The sequence below is a fragment of the Aphis gossypii genome, chromosome 2 (genome assembly GCF_020184175.1).
Source record: "Aphis gossypii isolate Hap1 chromosome 2, ASM2018417v2, whole genome shotgun sequence".
Taxonomy (NCBI): Eukaryota; Metazoa; Arthropoda; class Insecta; order Hemiptera; family Aphididae; genus Aphis; species Aphis gossypii.
Window position 1 is genome coordinate 26151062 of NC_065531.1, and position 24035 is coordinate 26175096.

The 24035-nt window shown below is 26.5% G+C and overlaps 4 protein-coding genes across 5 annotated transcripts; 3 read left to right on the plus strand and 1 right to left on the minus strand.

Annotated features, from left to right (window-relative positions):
* Positions 1-2374: 2374 nt before the first annotated feature.
* On the minus strand, positions 2375-3039 carry LOC114123287 (U6 snRNA-associated Sm-like protein LSm7). Its single transcript, XM_027986203.2, has 2 exons — positions 2872-3039; positions 2375-2785 (listed from the first exon to the last, which is right to left on the minus strand). The coding sequence occupies exons 1-2, from the start codon at positions 2937-2939 to the stop codon at positions 2530-2532; spliced, it is 324 nt and encodes a 107-aa protein (XP_027842004.1). The 5' UTR covers positions 2940-3039; the 3' UTR covers positions 2375-2529.
* A 131-nt stretch (positions 3040-3170) lies between these two features.
* LOC114123286 (probable ATP-dependent RNA helicase pitchoune) lies at positions 3171-5701 on the plus strand. The gene is made up of 6 exons (XM_027986202.2): positions 3171-3336; positions 3405-3821; positions 4381-4545; positions 4603-4904; positions 4972-5124; positions 5196-5701. Exons 1-6 carry the CDS (start codon positions 3321-3323, stop codon positions 5676-5678), a joined length of 1536 nt encoding a protein of 511 aa, XP_027842003.1. The 5' UTR covers positions 3171-3320; the 3' UTR covers positions 5679-5701.
* A 3814-nt stretch (positions 5702-9515) lies between these two features.
* On the plus strand, positions 9516-17768 carry LOC114123283 (Fanconi anemia group D2 protein). Of its 2 annotated transcripts, none has more exons than XM_027986191.2 (25): positions 9516-9791; positions 9895-10248; positions 10339-10496; positions 10556-10689; positions 10775-10987; positions 11054-11246; positions 11326-11519; positions 11661-11814; positions 11897-11994; positions 12066-12234; positions 12319-12491; positions 12562-12707; positions 12766-12872; positions 12965-13038; positions 13123-13507; positions 13576-13718; positions 13778-14030; positions 15243-15488; positions 15551-15710; positions 16206-16421; positions 16487-16712; positions 16771-16960; positions 17025-17174; positions 17249-17416; positions 17487-17768. In XM_027986191.2, exons 2-25 carry the CDS (start codon positions 9903-9905, stop codon positions 17637-17639), a joined length of 4449 nt encoding a protein of 1482 aa, XP_027841992.1. In that variant the 5' UTR covers positions 9516-9791; positions 9895-9902; the 3' UTR covers positions 17640-17768. The 2 variants fall into 2 exon arrangements, with proteins under 2 accessions (XP_027841992.1, XP_050055916.1); XM_050199959.1 differs by having other exon boundaries at positions 9516-9743.
* Positions 17769-19319: 1551 nt separating this feature from the next.
* Positions 19320-24035, plus strand: LOC114123284 (vesicle-fusing ATPase 1-like). Its single transcript, XM_027986196.2, has 12 exons — positions 19320-19520; positions 19610-19698; positions 19760-19987; positions 20071-20219; positions 20578-20710; positions 20786-20928; positions 20996-21195; positions 21254-21478; positions 21534-21644; positions 21732-22211; positions 23178-23521; positions 23605-24035. The coding sequence occupies exons 1-12, from the start codon at positions 19515-19517 to the stop codon at positions 23738-23740; spliced, it is 2244 nt and encodes a 747-aa protein (XP_027841997.2). The 5' UTR covers positions 19320-19514; the 3' UTR covers positions 23741-24035.

The window sequence follows — 24035 nt, forward strand, 5'->3', positions numbered from 1 at the left end:
TGAAAATCTATGCACTTATATTATTACACCATAGAACTATAGGAGGTAGAACTGAATGAATAAGTTTAGGAATTAATAGACATTAGGATTAGTTTTAAAAAAGCGCGTAAGTGGCTACCGCTCTGCTGTACATTAGGTTCCTTGTGGATCACTATTATATATTATAGCAGTGTTAAATTTGAATCCAATGATAGGTATCATTGTTAACGAAAAACGATTTGAATGAAGATGATTTGTCAGCCTAGGATATAATTTTCAGTGGTTGGTGAAAAAGGTGATTCATGCTTTAATGGCTTGAATACACCAAAATTTAAGTTCTTAGTAATTATTGTAAGCTTAACTTATGGAAAATCTTGTATTAAATTTTCAACTTTTGGCCACTTATACAAACATTTTTATGAATTACCTATACCTACAAAATAATTTGCAAATATTCTTGAATGTGATGAATTTTTGTCAATATTTGAACTTCAAATGCTAATAAAAAAAAATTGTGCCTATGTATTCTTAAAATTTTTTAATTACTATAAGAATAATTTATGAGAAACTTGGTATTAAATTTTCAAATATTTTAACTCTGCCAAAAAAATTTTATCGACACTTCAAAAATAAATTTTCAGTTGTCTATAAATAACTCAAAAATTGTCAAAATATTTTGAAAATTACAATCTTATTAACTGGTAAAATTTTCAAGTATCTACGACTTATACTTTTTGAATAAAAACAAATATTTAAAATCGTTATCGTTACGCTATTTCGTAAAAATTTTAAATTCAAACGCACTTAACATTTTTCCTATAATGATGCTTCGAGTTTTCTCTATAGCTACTTGAAAGAAAACTTATGAAAAATTTAGTATTGTATTTTTAATCCTTAATTATAAACACAAAAAAATTTTTATGATTTTTCAACTTCAAAATTACTTGCAAATTTTTGCGATTTCGACAGATTCGTAAAAATTTGAACTATAAATTCTTTTAAAAAATAATTGTGACTAACGATTTTTAACTACAATAAGAACAACTCATTAGAAACTTTCAAGTTTCTTTGGTTATTCAAAATTTTTTTATTGACACTTCAAAAACAATTCTCATACAAAATCGAAAATTTCAGTGGTCGATAAATAACTCAAAAAAAGTCAAAATTTTTTGAAAATTTAACTGTATATTGATGACACTAACATAAACATTTGGAAACAATTTTAAGTATTTACAGTGATTAGTTTTTGAATTACAACCATATAAAAAAATCGATTAGGTCGAACACTAGTTTTGCGTAAAAATTCCCATTTTTCCGTCATTTTTCTTTTGTTTTTCTCGATTTTTATGAAAACTGTTAGAAAATATTTGATTTTTTTACCTCTATAATACACCGAGGATAGGTATTCATTTTTCCATCGGAAACCACCCCCGAAGTTGGAAATTAAGGCATTATTTCGATTAATTATGCTGTACACAGATACAAAAAAAAAACACACATCATTGTAAAATCAATACATTCATCACTCCGTTCAGAATCTAAAACTAAAAAACAGATATCATTATTTTTCAATAAATATCTGATTTCGTCAAAATTTAACCGGTCTAATAATAAATTTTTTTTTTTTTTTGAATTAAAAAAACTTGATATACAATCTATACAAAATATGACATAATAAGCAAATTGTGTAAAATAATATTGTAATAAATATTTAAGGTTTATCTTTAAAATATTTTATAGTTTTTTTAATTGCTTTAAGAATAACTAATCTGGGATTTGTTTTTAAATTGTCAAGTTCTTTGGGAAAGAATATGTAATAATTTAAAATCTAATAAGAAAAAATCTTAATGAATTCAAAATATTTTTTCATATTATTTCAATTTTTTACTTATTTTGACCCGATTTCTAAAAAGAGTACTATCTAGTCCTAGTTTGCAACACCAAATTTATCATAAAACAAAAGATTTTCTATTACAAAGCATTTATAAACAAATTTAAATCCAACTAAAATCATAACATTTATCTATAATCTAAAAATTTGATAGTATTATACACTTATAAATCACAAAAAACAATTCTATGCATCAATTGTGTAAAGTATGTTAAAGGGTTATTTTTTATAAATATTGTTTATTGCATTTAAAATAGTGGCACCTTCCTTAGGTTAAGTTACATCACAATAAAATACAATTTTTTGGTATACAAACTGTTTATTTCTTTATACATAATCATGATCCATTGTATGTACAATAAATATTATAATTATTAATATTGATTGACGAGGAGTTGAATGGTGGAGTTGATAATAAAAAGGTATTCAAAATATAAAATATATCTTAAATTTTAAGATTTATGAATGGATTAGAATTAAATTTACAGAAATAAAATATTAGAATTTATTATTCTATAACTTTTATTAAGATTTTTAATAATTTGTAGAAAAACATAATGGAAAATGATAAAACCTGTTTCTATAAACATTTGATAAATGCTCATAAAAACAAAGCTACATAGTTATTATTAATTAATTATTAAATATAGTTTAAACATCTAATCTTGCTGTACAAAAGGATTGGCGATTGCTTCCATACCATCAACAGGACATATTAGTACAATTGATGTGCCTCGACAAACAACTAAACCTAATGTTCTTGTATCTTCCGTTAATTTCATAGGTTCATCAGGATCTCGTAAATACTCTAAAGTATTATCCAATACAAGATTTACTAATGGATCAAATCCTTTTAAAATACCAGATACTTCTCGACCTCCTGAAAACTTCACCCTAATGGCTTTTTCTAAGTACCTAAGAACACATAAAATATATTATAATATTGTATGTTCTAAGTAATATTCATGTAGGTAATTCAATTTTTTTTATGATCAACTAACCTTGTTAAATCTAAAATACTCTCCTTTTTCTTTTTCTCGGGAGCTGAGGTTGCTTCTTTTCCACTCATTTTAAAAACTTTAAGTTGGTTGCCGGTATTTAGTATTTAGAACATGGAATTTTTTTAAAATATTTAAATCTGGTAAATAATATTGTAATCAAAATATTATCAGAAACGTATCTAAACATAACCAATAATTTTATATGTAACCGGTGAACAGAGGATTCTATTCGAATAACCACTTTAACCACTTATTTATACCATGCTTCATGTGTGATTATTAGTTGGAAGTTTGTACACATAACCTAAAAACTAATCATTTAAAATTGCTTTATTTTACATACTTCGTATTCAAAGTATTAATTAAATTTGTTTCTACTGTTAATTATAAAACAGTTATTATTAAATATATATTTTTTTGTGTTTTAATGGTTTTATTAAACTGACAAAATGAGTGACGACAAATGTAAGTATTTAAAAAAATTAGTTAATAAGAGAGTATGTGAATTTTTATATTTTATTTTTTATTCACAGCACTTCCAGGTTCCAGCTTGGAATTGAAAATAATGGCTGAAGACAGAAAATTTTCTAGTCTTGAAGGCCATGTATGTGAAAATACATTAAAAGGGATAGAAGACATGGGATTTACAGTGATGACTGAAATTCAAGCAAAAACTATACCACCATTATTGGAGGGACGTGATTTAGTCGGAGCTGCAAAAACTGGCAGTGGAAAAACATTGGCTTTTTTAATACCTGCTGTAGAATTAATTTACAAACTTAAGTTCATGCCCAGAAATGGTACTGGGTGTATAATTATATCCCCTACCAGAGAATTATCAATGCAGACTTATGGTGTGTTAAAAGAATTGATGAAACACCATCATCACACCTATGGTCTGATGATGGGAGGTGCAAACAGACAAACTGAAGCTACAAAATTGTCTAAAGGTAATTATTTTACAATATTTTCATTTAATTAACAATAAATAAAAGTTATATGAAATAAACTGTTTTTACATGTTGGTTTCAATTTTCTTTATGTAAAACTCAATAGTTTTTAACTATGCTCATGTATTGTTGACTAATTCGGAAATTTTTTTTAAAAAAAAAAAGAAAAAAAACCATGTATGTTATATATTATGTTCTTCCTAATCACACCTAATTTAAGTAAATAATTCTGCAGTGGATGTTGGACGTCCGTAAGGTATATTTTTACAAGTTATAGATATTAAATACTTGAATTTTTCCCATATTTTAACATAATAAATTTACTGTTTACTGGTGCCTACTTTCTATCTCAGATTTTATTTATGAAATACTATTTGAAGCTAACATTAGTGCTGCTGATATGCTCTTGATATAATGGAATCCCTGGTTTTCACAAAAACAGCCACTGAGTACGCGACGGTTATCCGCCTAGTTTTGCTTGCCAAACCTTTATTTTATTTTAAAATATTAATTACAATGTTTTTATTTAATTCATAAAATAAATTATTTTTATTTTTAGGCATAAATATAGTTGTAGCCACCCCTGGAAGATTATTAGATCACTTACAAAATTCTCCAGATTTTCTTTACAAAAATCTTCAGTGTCTTATTATTGATGAAGCTGATCGTATTTTGGATATTGGATTTGAGGAAGAAATAAAACAAATAATAAATTTATTACCTAGTAAGTTGTAGTAATAAAACATTGATTTATTATAAGTTACAACATATATGTGTTTAGAACGGAGACAAACGATGTTATTCAGTGCCACTAAAACACCTAAAACTGATGCATTAACTACATTTGCATTGAAAAAAGAACCAATTTATATTGGAGTGGATGACAGTAAAGACGAAGCTACAGTTGATGGTTTAGAACAAGGATATGTTGTATGTCCATCTGAAAAACGATTCTTATTGTTGTTTACATTTTTAAAAAAAAATAGAAAGAAGAAAGTTATGGTATTCTTCAGCTCATGTTTAGCAGTCAAATATTTCCATGAATTATTGAATTACATCGATTTGCCTGTTATGTGCATACACGTAAGATTTTGTATTCAAATTATAATTTAAAATGTGCGTGTGATAACTTTGTTTCATTTTGATATAGGGTAAACAAAAACAAGAAAGGCGAACAACTACATTTTTCCAGTTTTGTAATGCAGAAACTGGTATATTGTTATGTACTGATGTAGCTGCCAGGGGATTGGATATTCCATTGGTTGATTGGATTGTTCAGTTTGATCCTCCTGATGATCCTAAAGTGTGTATTTTTAATTGTATAGAATATTGATTAATTTGATCAATTGTTTAATTATTATTATACATTTTTAGGAATATATTCACCGTGTGGGACGTACGGCTCGAGGTGAAGGTAGCAGTGGACATGCTTTATTAATTTTACGTCCTGAAGAATTAGGATTTTTACAATATTTAAAAAAAGCAAAAGTACCATTAAATGAATTTGATTTTTCTTGGAATAAAATATCGGATATACAACTACAACTTGAAAAACTTGTAGCTAAAAATTATTTCTTGCATATATCTGCAAAAGAAGCATTTAAGTCTTATGTTCGGGCTTATGATTCACACCATCTAAAACAAATATTTGATGTTGGCACTTTGGATATTACAAAAGTCGCAGCTTCATTTGGATTTACTACACCTCCGGCCGTAGAATTAAATGCAAAAGCGGTTCGTCCACGAAAACGACATGGTGGTGGGGGTTTGGGAAAATTCAATAATATGAATAAAGGTGATAAAAAAGTATTTAAATTTGTACAACCTCCAGAAAAAAAGAAAAAAAGAAATAAATGATAAATTTTGATTTTTTTATTGTATACTATTATTTTTTATTTAAATTTGTTTTTACCATTTATCTTATTTTTATTCATTTAAAAATTTAAAAATATGTATTATAAGACCCAAAAAATTCTCCTTAAGTTAGGAGATAAAATCAATTTTTGTATTATTTATCTATAAGAAGTACAGTAAATTGAAATTGAAAATAGAATTAGATTCCAAAAAATATTAAACATGTGTCAGTAAATTTACTTTTAGAGATTTAATATGAAATTAGACTACTTTAGTTCTTGGATGATTTTGTTTCACCAAGATTTTTGTTAGAGTGCAATTTTTGCAACCAGGTGTTGATTTAATACTTCAATACAACTTAGAGACGGAGCTGTTCACACATCCATCACAGAATCATACGATCACATAAATAAATAAAACGTTTGAATATTTCCTTCGACAAATAATAATACTGTATAATATTAAATATTAATAAAAAATACAAATTTATAATAGTATTTAGTTTAGTGTATTTCAGATACTCTTGAAAATTTTCCAGATAATAGGGTCATATAACATTTTGAAAAGCTAGACTACAAATTATCAAAAATTATTAGAGAAATAATTATTTTATGGATAAATATCTAATTATGTAAAATTTTGAACTTCAAATACTCAAAAAAAAATAATTTGGCTTTTTGGTAAAAATTTTTGTTTATAAAAAAACCAACAGGTTGAAAATCTTGTATTCAATTTTCAAACTTGGGTATGAACACAAAAATAAAAAAAATTTTAACTACAAAATAATTTTTGCAATTTTTATGAATTTTCAATTGAGAAATTAACAACAAGAGTATTATACTAAAATTCAAGTATCTACAATTATTTATTTTTATTTTTCTCAATTATAAAAAAATACAAGGAATTTTTTATTTTGACCTCTTCAAAATACCAACTAGGTCCGATTTGCAATCAAAAATTATTTTTATTTTTGAAAATCAAAGCATTTTATTAACTACTTATATACTTATATTTTTACTCTATAGGCTAAAACTTTTAAAAATGCCTCCTACAAATTATATTTATTAGTTGGTAAAAAATAAAAAAATTAATTTAAATTATTATACTTGCCTATCTACCCATATCAATGTATTTGTAATTAAAAATATTAACAAGTGTTTAAAACATTTTTCTCCGATCATTTTCATATGGTTGTGTGTAAGTGTAATATAAAATTCTAGGGATATTACGAAAATTCAAAGAATTTCAACTTAAATACTTGGCATATTACAGGTAGGATATATACATATTTTATATCGCTAATGTAGAAATTTATTTTTCTATTAAAATATTGTCTATTATTAATATAGTATAGGTATATAATAGCCTAAAATAATTCTCATTAATATTAAGACGTATATTCACCCCTACAATATAGCCGTATTTCAATTTCGAACGAAATCGGGGTGGCTCATGGAGGTAACTGTCCCTTAAAACTTGTTCGACATTGTCAATAAAATTATTTCGAGAGTAGTAAAGTGTAGAAAGAATTAAACTGTGGGGGATAAAGTGGGAGCTATAAGATCAGTATAAGATTTTTCCGTGCGAATAACTTAGAAATCGAAATCCGTTGTGATTCAACTGTAGAAGTAGGTACCTCCATACACGTACTTATGCATGAGTCGAAATCTATTGAAAAGGAATAATCGACACTATATCGCTGTGCACCCGTCAGTTAAATTGCATTTCTAAACGGATAATCGTTTTGAAAGGGTTTGGTGGCAAATACATGGGGCATATTACCGCTGTTAGGTAATTGTTATTATTGGTATTAATGTATATAACAATTAACAACACATGAAGTGTTTTTACGATTATTTTTGTACAAGACATTCGTGACCTTCCTTGAATGGAATTTATTTCCTTTCTTTTATATTTGCATAAAGATTTTTGAATTTAATTGAAGTCAATTCAACGTTTCACCAGGTAAACTGCTCTAAACAGTCAATTTTCGTTAACAATAAGTGATAATATTTGATATTCTATCATTTCTACAGCATATACATTATATAAGTATATAACATTGATATTAAACTATGTAGTATGTAGAATGTATAAAGGAATGCTGTATCCATATTATGTTTAATATCAATGGTATATAAATAATTTTTTTATTAAATTTCCAAGTAGTTTGAACTACCTCAACAATTTTTATCAAAGTTAATAGTAAAAAAAATCGAAAAATTCGAATACCATTAAGTAACAAAAATAGTCAAATATTCCATTTTTTGAACATTTTAATCAAACAGGAGAAAATTGAAGTCTACGGTTATAACAATAACAAAAAGATAAACCCGATTTTATTTGGAAACTAATTTTGCATAAAATATATTCCAGTTTTTTTCATTATCTTGAGTATAGTATTGAAAATGTTTATTTTTTAACGAGTTTTATTCACGAGTTTTATTTATTCTATAACGATCTAACCTAACCTTTATATTCCAACTGGCAACGAGATCCAATTTTATTCCAAAAATCACCCACAAAGTTGAGGATCAAACATTTTTTTTACTCTAAAAGATAATGAAACACATAGGTAAACACATTCACATGACACATTTGATGTCGGTTATACCTGTGAATTGTGAATAGTAAATCCCTACCTATTAGGTATCTATAAGTAAATCTATAAATACTAATATTACAGATATTTTTATTAAATATAATAAATTATTAACATTAATAAAATACTAAATGTACCTCTCCACTCTTCAGTCGCCGGTCATTTCGCATTCAGCTTTTCACATACCTACCTAAAGTATTAAAGTTAAATAAAATACTATATGTAAAAGTTTCAAATTCCTGCAAATAATACTTTTGAATGACAACAAGATAACAAAAATCGTTTATCTTTTAAGTTCTAAGTATACAATTTCGTCAACTTAAAACTTTTATGCTTATGTAAAAAAAATCGTACCTATCTATCGTATCATTAATATAGTTAAATCTTAAATAGCTATAATAATAAGACTAAGAGGAAACTTGTATAAATATTTTAAAGCTTTTTGACTAATCAATAATTTTAATTATTTTATCAATTCATCAACTATTAAGATTTATAGAAAAAAAATGTATGACCCTGTGCCTATGACTTGTATGAGTATGATAAATCAAACATTTTAAATTTCTATAAATTAATAATTACACCGTCCTCAATAGTCAGTCGTCTTGTGTTTCATTAGAAACACAACTCACAGACTTCTATACTTATATATATAAATCTGGAAACGATTCTAGTTTAGCAACCTATCAAATTTTTAATTTTTTTTTTCCAAAATGTGTGTTTTACGGTGCTTTATAAGAATGTAAAAAAAGCCCGCTCAAACTTCGTTTTGAAGTTACTGATGAAAAACTTCATTTTTTTCGTTTAGCGCATTTTTTTTTTTTAAATACTTAGAATTGAATATTTTTAATTTTTTTTTTTTATTAAATGTGTGGTTTTTAGCGCTTAATAAATTGGTAAAATCAAAGCTTACCTAACATACTTACTTTTGAAGATTTTGCACGTAAAAATTGAAAAACACCATTTTCAAGATTCATCCTTTCTAAAATTAGCTGAAAATCGGTTTGTTTAATATCATAGTCATAAGAAAGAAGTTATCTTCTAAGACCGTGGTAAATATTGTGTTATCAAAAAATTATCATCCACGGTGATGAACACAACAATAAAATCCCGCCATTTTCATGTTACCATTTCGAGTTATGATTTTTGTAGTTTCATTATTGTTTTCTTCAAATATATTTATACCAAATGGCAAACATGAATTTTTATTTTTATCGCGTGTATGATAAAAGAGATATACCTTAAACCTTTTCATAATTTAAACTTGTAGCCCAGTTGTTGGTAGCAAAATACGGGATATAGTTTAATGGATAGTGAATACTCAAGCTTGTCAGAACAATGTTTAAACTCGAATTTTGATAAACTGATCCTGTATTACAAATTATTTTTTTGGGTTATATATTTTATACAATAAATTATTGTTAATTCAACTCTTTGTTACATTGATCTGTGATAAATCAATGTACGTTGTAATTTTGTAAATATTCATTTTTGTTGTGGATTCAGGATTGCTTGTATGTTTATTTTTAATTTAATTTTGTTTAATTATAATATTTGTTTTATATCAATAACTTGTTATTGCAATTATTCAAACCATTGTTTTTTTTACTGAATTAGAAATAATTATGTATAAAAGAAAGTTTCCAAAAGCTGTGGTCGAAAATGCTTCGTCACAGTTGCACAAGAAGTCTACAAATTCTTCTTTGAATGGTAGCACACCAAGTATGATGTCTCTTACATGTACTAGTACTAGTTTGAGTGAAAACAAATCGCCGGAATCGCCATCAATACTGGATGATTTTGATCATTTTCCTGTTATAAATAATACAAATACTATAGTTGATAATGATGTGGATGAAATGACAGATTGTTCACAGCCTTTATTTAATGATGGTGATGATGGTTTTTCTTTTTTAAAACAAACATTCATGAGTTGTGGCTTACAGTTAAAAAGTGATCAAAATATATTGTGTGAGTTAATTACCAACAATATGTGACGCATACATTTATAAATATCAGTTTAATATTAATATTGTATCAATGGTTTTAATTTATTTTCAGCTGTTAAAGAGTACAAATTCTTGCAAAATATTAAATCTAAACTATCAAACGATTCTGAAGAAATTGGTGAAGTTGACATTGTAAATAAATTTTTTAAAGAGTTTGAAGCATACCACAATGATAAAATAAATCTCAAAGTAGCTCTTTCGCCATATAAAGTAAGCTTTAGAAAACTGTTGTTTTGAAATCATTAATTTATAATATTTTTTATAATTAGACTATTCCAGAAAATAAATTTCAACAACAAAGAGATACTCTAGCTCGCCTTTTACTTCAAGTGCCTCAACTCCAATCAAATATGATTGACTTTTTGTTCGATAAAATGGCAGAAATAAATTTAGAAGACACAACGTAAATAATATTAACTATAATGCTGTTATTCATTTGATTAATTATCAATATCTAATAGTTTCTTCATTTATACTTTGAATTTTAGTGATGATTCAGTTTTTCCAGTACAAAAATGGGTACGATTATTGATTAGGCCATTTAAATATCAATATACCGTCTTGGATTTAAGAAAAACTTGCAATAAATTATTTGACAGTCTGTACGTCATGTCTGATATTGATATTAAAAGAGAACTTATTTTATCGATTCCAGATATAGTACTTGATAGTGAAGATCACGATGCACTTGAAGAGTTATGGTAAAATTAATAAATTGAATATATTCAAATTGTATAGTAATTTTAATGTTTTATTATTCTTTTTAGTAAGCTTCTTAGAAATGACAAAGAATTAATGGCTACTATTTTGGAGACCATTAATCAATTAAACATCAGCAAAGAGGAATTATCATTAATTCAAGTAGATATGATACCTGTTATTCATCATACTCCACCGGATATACTTCCAGCATTAGTTAGATTTTTAATTAAAGTATATGATCGTGCTGTAGCTGAAAGAGTAAATACCTATTTAATTTTTAAAGTCAAATAGAATTTTTAAATATAACTCAATTTAATTTTTACTATTTTAATGGCAGATTGTAAATGGTTTAAGGTCAGAACTTCCATTTTCAACATCAGAAAGTATTTCACAAATTTCAACGACTGATAATTTATCAAGTATACAACTTATAATTTTCAATTGTATACACGATAAGTTTTTGTCATGCAAATTGTTATTAGAGGTTTGGATAAAGATTATAAGCCAAGTACAATCCCATGCAGAACACATGTAAATAAATCAATATTAAATAATATAAATGTACATAGACTTATAATATATTTAGTCTGAAATATTAATTTTAAGATTAAAATAATTATGAGTGTCATTTAATATAAATATTTTTATTAATTTATTTGTATTATATTTTAGACCTTTAGATGTTGTTATCATGTTTTTGGCATATTCAGCATCTTTTAATATTCATTCAATGAAAAATACTGTTTTATCAATTTTTAAAGAGCGTTTAAAGAATGGATTTATTCGCTCAGAAATTATTGTGAAGACTTTTCAGATATTTACTCCGGTTAGTTATTCATGATAGTATTGTTATGATAGAATAATAAAAGTAAGTTTATTTAAATGTACTTGTTTTATTATATTTTAAGGTATTCAAACAATATTTTGAAATGTTTATTGATTTATTTTCCAATCTTCTTAAAGCTACTGACCATGTTTCAATTGAAGTTGTGTCTAGTATGGTAGTGTAAGTATATAGTGTTCTTAAGAAAAATCAAATTTGTTAAACTTTAGTTAATTGTGTATTTACATTTTCAGTAACTGTTTTGATAATATTGATCAATGTTGGTGTAAATGGATTGTGGATGAACTTCTTGTTTTATTGGGTACAGGTAACAAGGGGACTATTGAAAATGTATTAAATATACTAACTGAATTAACTGAAAAAAGGATCGACAAAGTTCAACCATTAGCTACTCGTTTAATGGTTATTATGATTCAATATTAGTCAAAAATTAAAATAGTTTAAATGTTATTTGTGTGTTATTGATGATGTATATTTTTTGTGCAGTATGTTTTTATGAATAAAGTTCATGATTTTTCTACTAAAGACATAGCTCAAGTTTTAGATATGTTGTGTAAAATTGCCTATTCAGAAGGCCCTGATGGAATTAACAACTGTTCAGTGTTCCAAGATGAGATAAATATATTTGTACAAAAAGAGCTTTGTTCCCTTAACATTGTGTAAATAAATATATATATATTTATTTTTTTTATGTATGAAAATTATTTTCTTTTTAATGTGTTATTTTAGATCTCAACGAGTTGGAATTATTGGTGCAGTTATGTTAATAAAACACATAGTGCTATTGTCTCCCGATGAAGAAAGTATCTCAATTGATAGGTCCAATGATGATATTTTACTAACTAAAAAGGCAAAAGAAGCTTATTCCCTTATAGGTAATATAATAGGTATAAATATTATATTGAATTTTATTACCATAATTTTTTGTTATAGAATTATTGGTAACGAGAACCCAATCAGATACAGATTCTCAAATTTTGTTTTTTGACCAATTTTCACTTATGCTATTTCATGGTCTTCCCTTTGATAAAACTTTCATGGTATTTTTTTTTTTACTTGTCATTGATTGATTTTTATAGTATTGCAATTTTAAACAATTAGTCACTAAATATTGGCTGTTTTTTTTTTTTAGTATGCTGTATCTTCAGTAATGAAAAAAAATTTTCAATACAGTTTTTTGATTGCCGCTAACGATTTTAATAATGAGTAAGCATTTGTTGAAATTGTTATTTCATTATTGGTTATAATTAAAATTATTGTACTAAGCTAATATAATATTTAATTTTATAGGAACTGTTTAGTTGATTGTTCTTTAACGTTTTGCCTTGATAAAGAACTTGATGAGATTATTGCTGTCAATTTATGTCCTAAAGTCATTGGTGAAATGAAAAAATTAGATAATGCTATAGTGATGGGTTTACAAAGCTGTCATTCAAATGCTTTGACATCAATGTTTCGTTTAGTTAGAGGTTTGGAACGGGAAGATTTAACTGAAATTGATGCATTACTAGGATGTCCACTTGTAATGCCTACTAGTAAAACTATTGATGAATTTGAAATGTTATCTCCAGAACAACAAACCGTTGTAATCCATACACTTTTTCATGCTGTCAATTGGTTTCATGAAGTTATTAATTGTTTTTCTTATTTGATTAAACAAAAAAATGGAGACAAAGTAAATTCATTTTTAGTTGTGTTTTAAATATAAATGATCATGAAAATTAATTATTTATTTTTCTAAAGGTGCTTATTAGATTAAGAACTATCGTATATTTGATTAAGACAATAAAAAAATGTTTATCAGTAATGTATGAACCAGAATACATTCCACCATTTTGTTATTATGGATTAAATGTAGAAAAACCAAACTTTATTAAGAATAAAAAGTATGTAAAAAAAAGAAGATAGAATTTTTTGGTAATTACATATTTAATTGTTTGTTTAGAAAATCATTGAAATCTAAGAAGAAAAATACTAATGCTAAAGGAAAGAAAACAGTAAATGAAAAGAAAAGTACTTCTCTAGAATCAACCAATTCATCAAATTTTAATATTACAAATTTAGTAGAAGATGAAAATGATGATGTTTTAGAAAATGAAGTGGATCTTAGTATTTATAATCATTATTTTCGTGAGCTTGATATTGATACTTGGCTTATACTGACACAAAAGTTTGTTGTCAATCCTGACCCTGAACAGGTTTGTTAAAAAAAATAAAATCAAATCAACTTTGAAATATAGCTCTAAAAATAGTATATTTAAGTATGTACAATTATTAATTGGGTAAAACTATTAAGGTAGATAAACTATATTATATTATGTTATAACTTATAACTTATAACCTATAATATACTATTCTATTCAAAATGAGATCAGTTCTGGATGGCCAACTTGTATGAGAATCTTAGTTTTGTTTAGCTGAAGTTGTTAATTTGATGCCATTTAATCGTCGCTGACAAAAATATTCATTATTACCCAATACTTATCTCATTTTAAATAGTTCAATAATTAATATTATATGAAATATTGTCGGGTAAACTATATGCTGTTTTTTTTACAGTAAATAACCATTTGATGACTACAATATAACAGTGTTACGTATATTTATAATGTTTATAATTTGATATTATAACTATAAATTAATTAATGTTTATAAAATAAATTGTAATAAAGATTGTAGATTAACGTAATATGTACAGATAAGAATTAAGAGGAGGTTATGGGTGTGTTTTTAAATATTGGCGTGAGCCGAGAAATGTATTTAGCACAGTTGATAGAATAGAAATTGATGTCTAATACATATTTGTTTAAAACTTTAAAATATTAAAAATGGGTAAAGAAAAATATTTTTATACTTAATTCAAGTTGATGAGACAACTTGGTGGCTAACTTGTGTGCAGAGGTTCATAACACAGAATTAGGTCTATAGGCGCCAATTTTTAAATATTAATACGGAGGCAAACCCCTCTGTTAATCGGAAAAAAAATTCTGTAGTATGCTGTAATTTGCTAACCGGGAGGGGTAAACTAAATTAAAAATAAAGATATTTAATTTTTTCGCTTACATGATTTATAGAATTTGGATATGTTAATAGTTAAGTTGTTTATTATGAAGTAATTGAGTTTTTCATGTACTGAATAAACTAGTCAGCTTACAATATGATTTGTGTATAATAAAGTTAACCTAATTAATATTTTCTAATTTTACATTATTATAATATCATAAAATAAATATTATCAATCTTTTTATGTAAGTAGAATAAAAACTAAGACATTAAAATACAATACAATTTACATAATTTAATTGGCTATTTGCTTGCTTCCATAAGTCTTTAGTCTCTTTATTTTTTACTTTACAAACCTAACTAATTTGTGATTTAGGATAACAATAATTTTCTTAATTAATTTTTAGAATGAAGAGTTTACACCTGAATTAGGTCCTTCAGAGTTACGTTATTTAATGGAAGATGTATTACAAAAATTGGAGCATGTTGTTTTTAAAAACAAAAAGATGAGTCCACTCGTTAAAATTAAATCCAAAGATATTGTCGGATTTAGTAGTGTTTCTTTAGTACCTACTAAGACAATAATTAGAAATTTTATTAAACTTCTTCCATACTTGTTTACTGATTTAGAAATTATTTCAGAATTCTTTAAGGTAACTTAAATTAAATATTATATAAAAATAAATAGATGTACAAATTTAATTTTTTTCTTTAGAATTTATTGATGTCAAATGATAATATACTAGATGCCCCTGGAATGTTTATGCCAGAGTCTTGTGACATGAAACATTGTGTTGGATTAATTTTAAAATCTCTAGTGGTATTATTCCAATGGAATGATTTTGAATCTTCAAACACAGATGATCTTTTTAAAAGTAAGATTATTTTATAATATTGATATTGAAAAATATTAATGTCATTAAATAATATTGTAATTTATAATTTTTGACATCTATGTTTTATTTAAGTATTATTAAAATTTTAAAAAATATTACATATTTTTGCATGGTAAAATTGTGATTTATCTCTGATTTTATGCTGTATACTAAAATAACATAAAAAATACAAAATAACTTCTCATTATTAGATTCTTATACTATCAAAAATACTATAATAATAGCTTTACATCTATAGTAATCAACACTTAGGTCTTAATTATGCTTACTTTATCTTTACAATTTACATAATATACATATTTATAAATATAAATTAATTGGATTTGGGCCTTATAATTTACAATTAGCTTAGAAGTTTTGTTAATGATGTAGTGTTATATTATTTTAATTCTCAAATCACTATTTTAAATTAAAAAAACTTCTACTGTTTTAGTTCTCTATTGGTGCTTATAGTTTATTCCAAAATTATTTTAGATGCCTTGAAAAAAATAACAAACAGACCTGATTTGAGTAGCCAGAGTACACAATTTAAACGTCCATCATGTAAAAAAGGATTAATTTCAGATAAAATAAAATATCTGAAAGCGTTTCAAGATGTTATACTACATTTAGATGCTGCTGTTAGTTTAATCAGGATTATACAAATTTTGAAAACTTTTACTGATGAACCAGAAAATGATGTTATTTTAAGTAATTAATAATATTAAATTTTAGACTATTTTTATCTTTATTTATTTTTAAATTCATTTTTCCAGGAGATACGTGTTGGCATTTTTTAACTCGACAATGGTACTCAATGGACGGTGTAGAAGAAAACGGTCAAAAATATAATGATCAAATTAAATTTTTACTTGAGATCTATTTGCAATGTCATACTGATAAACGAAAAAAATTAGTAGAAATAGTTGATTGGTTAGAAGAAGAAGTTTTAGGTATGGAAACAAAGACTGATAAACTAAAAACTTTGCCAACAATTAAAAAGTAAGTAATAATTTAATTAAAAACCAATGTATTATCCTTATTTACTTTTTGTATTTAGATTAAATTTCAAGATTTTAATCAAAGTTATACTCAACTCTTTGTTGGAATCTGTTAAAAATGACTTAAAAACTGCTGAAAGTGAATTGGACCGTCTCATTGTTTGGCAATCAGCAATTTATGTGATGGAAAAAATAGTACAAATAATAAAAAAACAAGATTCAAGGGATAACCTTCTAATATTTGTTAAAGTAATACAATTAATGGTTATAATAATGTTTTTTTTTTTGTGATAATTAAAGTTTAAATTCACAGGGTTCAATATTATTGTTAAAACTGTTCTTAGCTGAAGGAATGTCTGTATGTCAAAATTTATTTAAAGTTCGTACTAAAGAAGTGTCAAAGGTTTTAAAAAACCTTCAAGTTATCACAAGATACATACAAAATATTTGCAATTACACAAAAGTTAGATTCTACTTAAAACGGAATATCAATTTATCGATAAAAACTTTTTTTTTTTTTATTATTGTTTATTTCAGGTGGTTAAAGATAATGCACTTAGTAATTGTTTACCAAACATAAGAGGTATTTTAGAAGCTCTGATATTGAAAGTGAAAAATGTTATTGTCATGAATGGTTGTACCGATGCATTGTTTATGGGCACTATGAAAAATATGGATATAAAAGGAGATGAAATAATGTCACAGGTACATTTATTGTTAACTTTTTGTATAGTATATAAATATTATTAAAATAATTTTTTTTATGTCTTATTAGAATGATAGCTCAAATGATAGTGATGATGATGATGATGATGATGAAGATGATGAAGACAAATCTGAAGCAAATGATTTAATTCAACTTCTAGGCAACGATAAATCATCAAATGATGAAGAAGAAGATTCTGATAATAATTCATCAATATTATAATTTATTTTGAGTTTTGATACCATTTATACTTTCATATTTTAATTATATTAACAAAATTTCTATACATGTATATAATAGTTATAAAATGTAATTTCTTTAAAATAAAATAATTGCTTAGTTGCTATAACATTATATTTTTTCATTATCTTCCTTCCCAACTAAATGTTTGATCAATACTTCAGTAAAATAATTTGAATTTGAATTTTGAATACCAGTATTTATTTTAAAATGTCTTGTGAAAAATCTCAAAACACCTAGTAAGTAATTCAAATAATCACTAAAATTGTATTTAATCTTTTGTTAATTGTATTTTTTTCATAATTTAGTGATAGTATATGTAAAGAACGTTTAAAATCATCAAAACTTAAATATCTAAATCTCATTTTTAAAGAAATCGATGATTTGATTTTAAATCAAAACTCAGCCATTGAAGGAGTAAGATTTCAAACATTTTTTGAAGACCGATTTCCATATAAAGAATTTAAACTTTACTCATTTCCTGACAAACAACATAGCCGTCTAAGAAACATGTTTGATGACCGAAAACCCTTTGCATGACAAAACAATTTGATTGAATAGTATGTATTATTTTCGATTAATTCTAACTGTTACAGGTAAAACACTAAAACTATATCTCAAATAACCAATAACAATAATTAAAAAATTAAAATCTATCTCCCCGTAGTATCTATCACCAGTGGTGATCAGTGTGTGCCAATGTAAAAATAATAATTAAAGATCTAATAACAACATACAAAATTTTAAATAACAAATAAAACATTGCAACCTTTTTGAATGAGCAAAAACAATTTTATCATTATGGTAAAACAGTAGAAGACTAAAAAAAAATTGTACCTACATGTTATTACATATTGTTCAAAAAGCCATAGGTAATATTTTTAAAACAATACCATGTATAGAAAATAAAAACATTTTTTTAAATTCTCTAGTTTATACCATTATTTGTGTTTGAATAACAATGAAATAAGAAGACGGATTACTGTTAACGGTTCTGCTAAAAAATTCCCGATTTTTATTTTCTGAATTACTAAACGGAAGTACTAAAAACCAACCCTAAGTACCAACTACTAACTAGATTTGCTTCCCCACCAATAAATTTGAAAATTTAAACATTTTTACTGCTTCTAGAGGTGATGACAGACAAAATCACACATTTTGTAAAATCAATACACGTCATATTATGACCACAGCCGTGTACAATATTATGTGTAATAAACTGAATTTTGTTTCTTGCGCGTTACACCCGTTGAATTCATTTTTGGGGGATGACCCTGCGGCTACATTTTTATTTCTATAATACGATATAATAGTCGTGCCACATGCGCGTGTGCGCTACACTACTACTGCCATTTGCCAAGTACGTACCATAAAATGGTCTAAATGGTAAATATTGTATTGTATATTCGCGTGTGTGTGTATCAGTGTAAGACACCCAGCCACCCAGGCACGGTACATTATAATGTATAATACTTTCCCCCTGGCCCCTAGTCACAGTGTCCCTACAAAGCCTATATACTATATATAGCATAATATAGCATTATAGCAGTCAGAACTCCACGTCTCAACATATATTTTATGAACGCCTACCATAACTGTGTCACGAAGCATGCGCATTTCTCCTTCCATTATTGATTTTTAAACGTTCATTGATAACAACGTTGATACTTGATAGTAAAGTGGTGTTTATGACCAGTGACTACACGGATTTTACCGATTTCAGCATTCACTATTATATTATTTATTTATTTAATATTCGTGTGTCATCAAAAGGAAATATTCAAATCGTTCGGTAGTGGTGTCCTACTAATGTAATTGTATTTGTTAAAAGTTCACTCACTCAGTCACCGCAGAAAAATGGTGGTAAGACTTTAGTTTTTGACTGTTTTGATTAACTATCGCCAACTACATTCAAACTAACAAATTATTTATCATTCTACTGATTATTATAGGTTTACAAGGCAATCAAATGTTTGGCAGACGATTGGGCTCTTACGAATTGTGCAGTGGTTAATGATGAAGACTTTCGAAGCGATACAAAGTACGTGAAAGCAATCACATTAATATCATTGTTTAAACATGCTAAATAAAATTATGTTTAGATACATAGAGGTCCAACATCAACTCAAACCAGATCTTAAGTTTTGGTTTACAATATTGTTTGTGAAAAATCCTCCTCCACGAGGATGCATAGCTTTTTCTGTGAATCAACGAGAATGGGCCCAACTGTCTATCAATCAGCCAATCAGTATTACTTCTTATCCGGGCAATACAGCTATCGATTTTTTGTGTTCAGTTGAAGCTGAAATTGACTATTTTCAAAAGAATAAGTAAGTAAATTATTATGTATTTAAAATAGACAAAAAAAAAGTTTCTAGTATAAATAAATAATATATATACATGTATATTTTAGGTCAAAAGCTAATGAACAGTTTGATACTGACATGATGGCTAAAGAGTTTTTAGTAAATTTCACAAATCACGTTTTATCTGTCAGTCAGACATTATTATTTCAGTTACCAGAAAAACCATTAATGACAATTAAGATCAAAAGCATTGAAGGTAAATTATTGGTAATTAGTATTTATAATTTATAAAATTGGAAATTAAAGTTTGAACCAATTCGGATCTTTATAAATATACGAGATCCTCTAAACTTTGTCATCTTAAATATTGATTGATTTACTTTAAAAATAGTAGTGCATACAAACTTTAATTTTAGATTTACTACGAACTATTAAAATTTAACAAGAAAAAGAATAATTTAAAAATGTGTTTTATAGTTAATGTTTTTTATAATATATTATTTGTTTAAATTGAAAAACAATTTTAACATAGTTCACATATTACAATAATAAAATTGAGACAGACATAGAAAATGTTTAAAGTGTTATAAAAAGCGTGCAATATACATTTTTAGGTGTAAATTCTCAAGAAATTAATTCAGGAGCAAAACCCCGGTCTATTCAATATGGGAAATGTTTGAGCAATACAGCTGTACGATTTGTAGTCGGCTCCAATACTTCATTAATGTTGGTCGGAAAGTCAAAATGGTAATTTGATTTTTCTTATTAATATTCAATTGTTGATTCCTACTTTCTGAGTATAATGTTGCTTAATATTTATAGCCAACAAGCACGTGTATCAATTATAAATCCAGATTTTGACTTCAATAAAATGGGAATTGGTGGTTTGGATACAGAGTTTAATGCTATTTTTAGAAGAGCATTTGCATCTAGAGTATTTCCACAAGAGATAATTGAACAACTTGGTAAAATCAATTTGAATTAAAAATACCTCATTTTTAAATAGGCTAAGTATATTTTTCATTTACTTAGGGTGCAAACACGTCAAAGGTATTTTGCTTTATGGTCCACCTGGAACTGGTAAAACATTGATGGCTAGACAAATTGGACAAATGTTAAATGCACGTGAACCCAAAATTGTTAATGGCCCGCAAATTTTGGATAAATATGTTGGTGAATCTGAAGCAAATATAAGAAGGTTATTCGCAGATGCTGAAGAAGAAGAAAAGAAAGTATGTTTGATTATTAATTTAATTAAGCTTAATTCTTATTTTTATATTTATATTTTAGTCTGGTTCAGCTAGTGGCTTACATATAATTATCTTTGATGAAATTGATGCTATTTGTAAAGCAAGAGGTTCTGTTGGAGGAAATACAGGAGTACACGACACTGTAGTTAATCAATTGTTAGCTAAAATTGATGGAGTCGAGCAACTAAATAACATCTTAGTTATAGGTATGACTAATAGAAGAGACATGATTGATGAAGCGTTACTGAGACCTGGCCGACTTGAAGTAAGATATTTCATATGAATTTGTTAGCAACAATGTCATAATTACTTGAATGTAGGTACAAATGGAAATAAGTTTACCTGATGAACATGGTCGTCATCAAATTTTGAATATCCACACAACACGTATGAAAGAATTTAAAAAGATTGCTGATGATGTAGACATGAAGGTAAATTATCTAAATAGTATTAACGTATTAATATTTATTTTTAGGTCGATAAAATCTATTTATATTTTATGTGTCTTAAATGTTTAGGAACTTTCAATACGAACTAAAAACTTCAGTGGTGCCGAGTTGGAAGGTTTAGTTCGTGCTGCTCAATCAACAGCCATGAATCGTTTGATAAAAGCCAATAATAAGGTAGAAGTTGATCCTGATGCATCTGAAAAACTTCAAGTGTGCAAGGAAGATTTTCTACATGCATTGGAATATGATATAAAACCCGCGTTTGGTGCTAGTGCTGAAGCTTTGGAACACTTCTTAGCTCGTGGTATTATAACTTGGGGTCCGTCTGTCAGTGGAATTTTAGAAGATGGAACATTGCTTACACAGCAAGCTCGTGTAGCTGATACATTTGGCCTTGTCTCTGTACTCATTGAAGGACCGCCAAATTCAGGAAAAACTGCTCTAGCTGCAAAGTTGGCTAAAGATTCAGATTTCCCCTTTGTCAAAGTGTGTTCACCAGAAGATATGGTTGGATTCACAGAAACAGCAAAATGCTTACAAATCAGAAAAGTATATTCTTAGCAAATATCCTAATATAAAATTACTATAAACACTCAAAATCGCCTTAAATTCTTAAAACCCATCTAAATTTGATTTGTAGTATGAAACATAAAACATAAAAATTGACATAATTGTTATACAATGTTATTGATAATTGTGAACAGACATTTTTTTTGTGTATGGCAGAAAGCCCAGGAGTAGGTCTTAAAGGTCTAGTTTGGACACCTTTTTGACAGAATTTCTAATTGAGCACCATCTAGGTGTAGTTAGGGACTCTAACCTGCCCAGAAAGTAGTGCCACCTGTGAATGGGATTCAAATCGGTGACGACGCGTGTTATAACCGACAGGTTAGGCTAATAAGAATAGTAAACGGCAGCAACAAGCTTTTATCGCTGACAGTCACAGCCACACCCATTCTTAATGCATTTTAAGTTATTTGTACTAGTCAACTGTTGATGATAGACTAATATTTGCTCTTCGGGACGGTAGTAGCAGCAAAGCATCCATGCAGACAACTCGGCTGTCATCTACTATCCCTATAATGGACAGAAAATAAATATGACATCCTCTCATATTATGTTGCAATTACTATTTTGAAAGATGTAATATTCTTCTAGCTACCTCTCTCACTATCAAATGCTCTTATGAATCACTTATTTAAAAATAAAATAATCTGTTATTTTATTTACAAAATTAATCATACATTCATAAATACCTATATACAAATCAAATTTAAACTATAATTATCCTCATTCTACATTGTAATAGGTTTTAGTTAAGAATTTTAAATTAATCCATAATTTGGTAAAATTTTGAAAAAAATGTATAAACTACTTTAAAATGTTTGAATCTCCTTCCATATTTATAATGTAAATTATTTTAAAATTTCAAGAGACATTGAGTGTTAATTATTAATTATGTAAACTACCAACTGGTATTAACTACAATTTAAAAATTCTTGTATTTTTTTCCAGATCTTTGATGATGCATACAGATCTCAACTTAGTTGTATTTTAGTTGATAATATTGAACGTTTATTAGACTATGGGTCAATTGGACCAAGATATTCTAACTTAACATTACAAGCTCTATTGGTTCTGTTAAAAAAACAACCCCCTAAAGGTAAAAAGCTTTTAGTATTGTGTACCAGCAGTCGTAAACAAGTACTAGAAGAAATGGAGATGTTATCTGCATTTACTGCTGTACTTCATGTCCCTAATCTCAGTCAACCAGAAGAACTTATTACGGTTCTAGAACAATTTGATTTGTTTACAAAACAAGATATCCACAAGATATACAACCAAATATCTGGACACAAGTGAGTTTATATACTTAACAGTTTTTTAATTCTAAAAAATAATAATATGACCTTATACTAATGGTGATTTTTTTATGGTTTAGTGTTTTTATTGGTATAAAAAAGCTGTTGGCTTTGATTGATATGGCCCGTCAAACAGATCCAAAAGTAAGAGTGATTAAATTCTTAACTAAGATGGAAGAAGAAGGTTGTCTAGATTTAGGTACTATGATACATTAGATATTTTATTTACTGTTCTTTTTAATTAATTAATCAATTATTCAGTAAATTGTTTTGAAAAAATAATTATGAAAACATTCCGAAATTAGTTAAGAGTCAACGGATGGGCTTTATTATTGTTTTAAATCAAAGTCAAGTATTATTCCAATTTTGATATTTTTCTTTGCTTTTGTTCATATTAAAATATTATTTAATCTTATCTTAATATTACAATGTTTTCAATATTCGTCCATTTAATTGTTATACATTATTGTTAATAATATGTTAAATTATATCATTAATTTTTGTTTTGAAA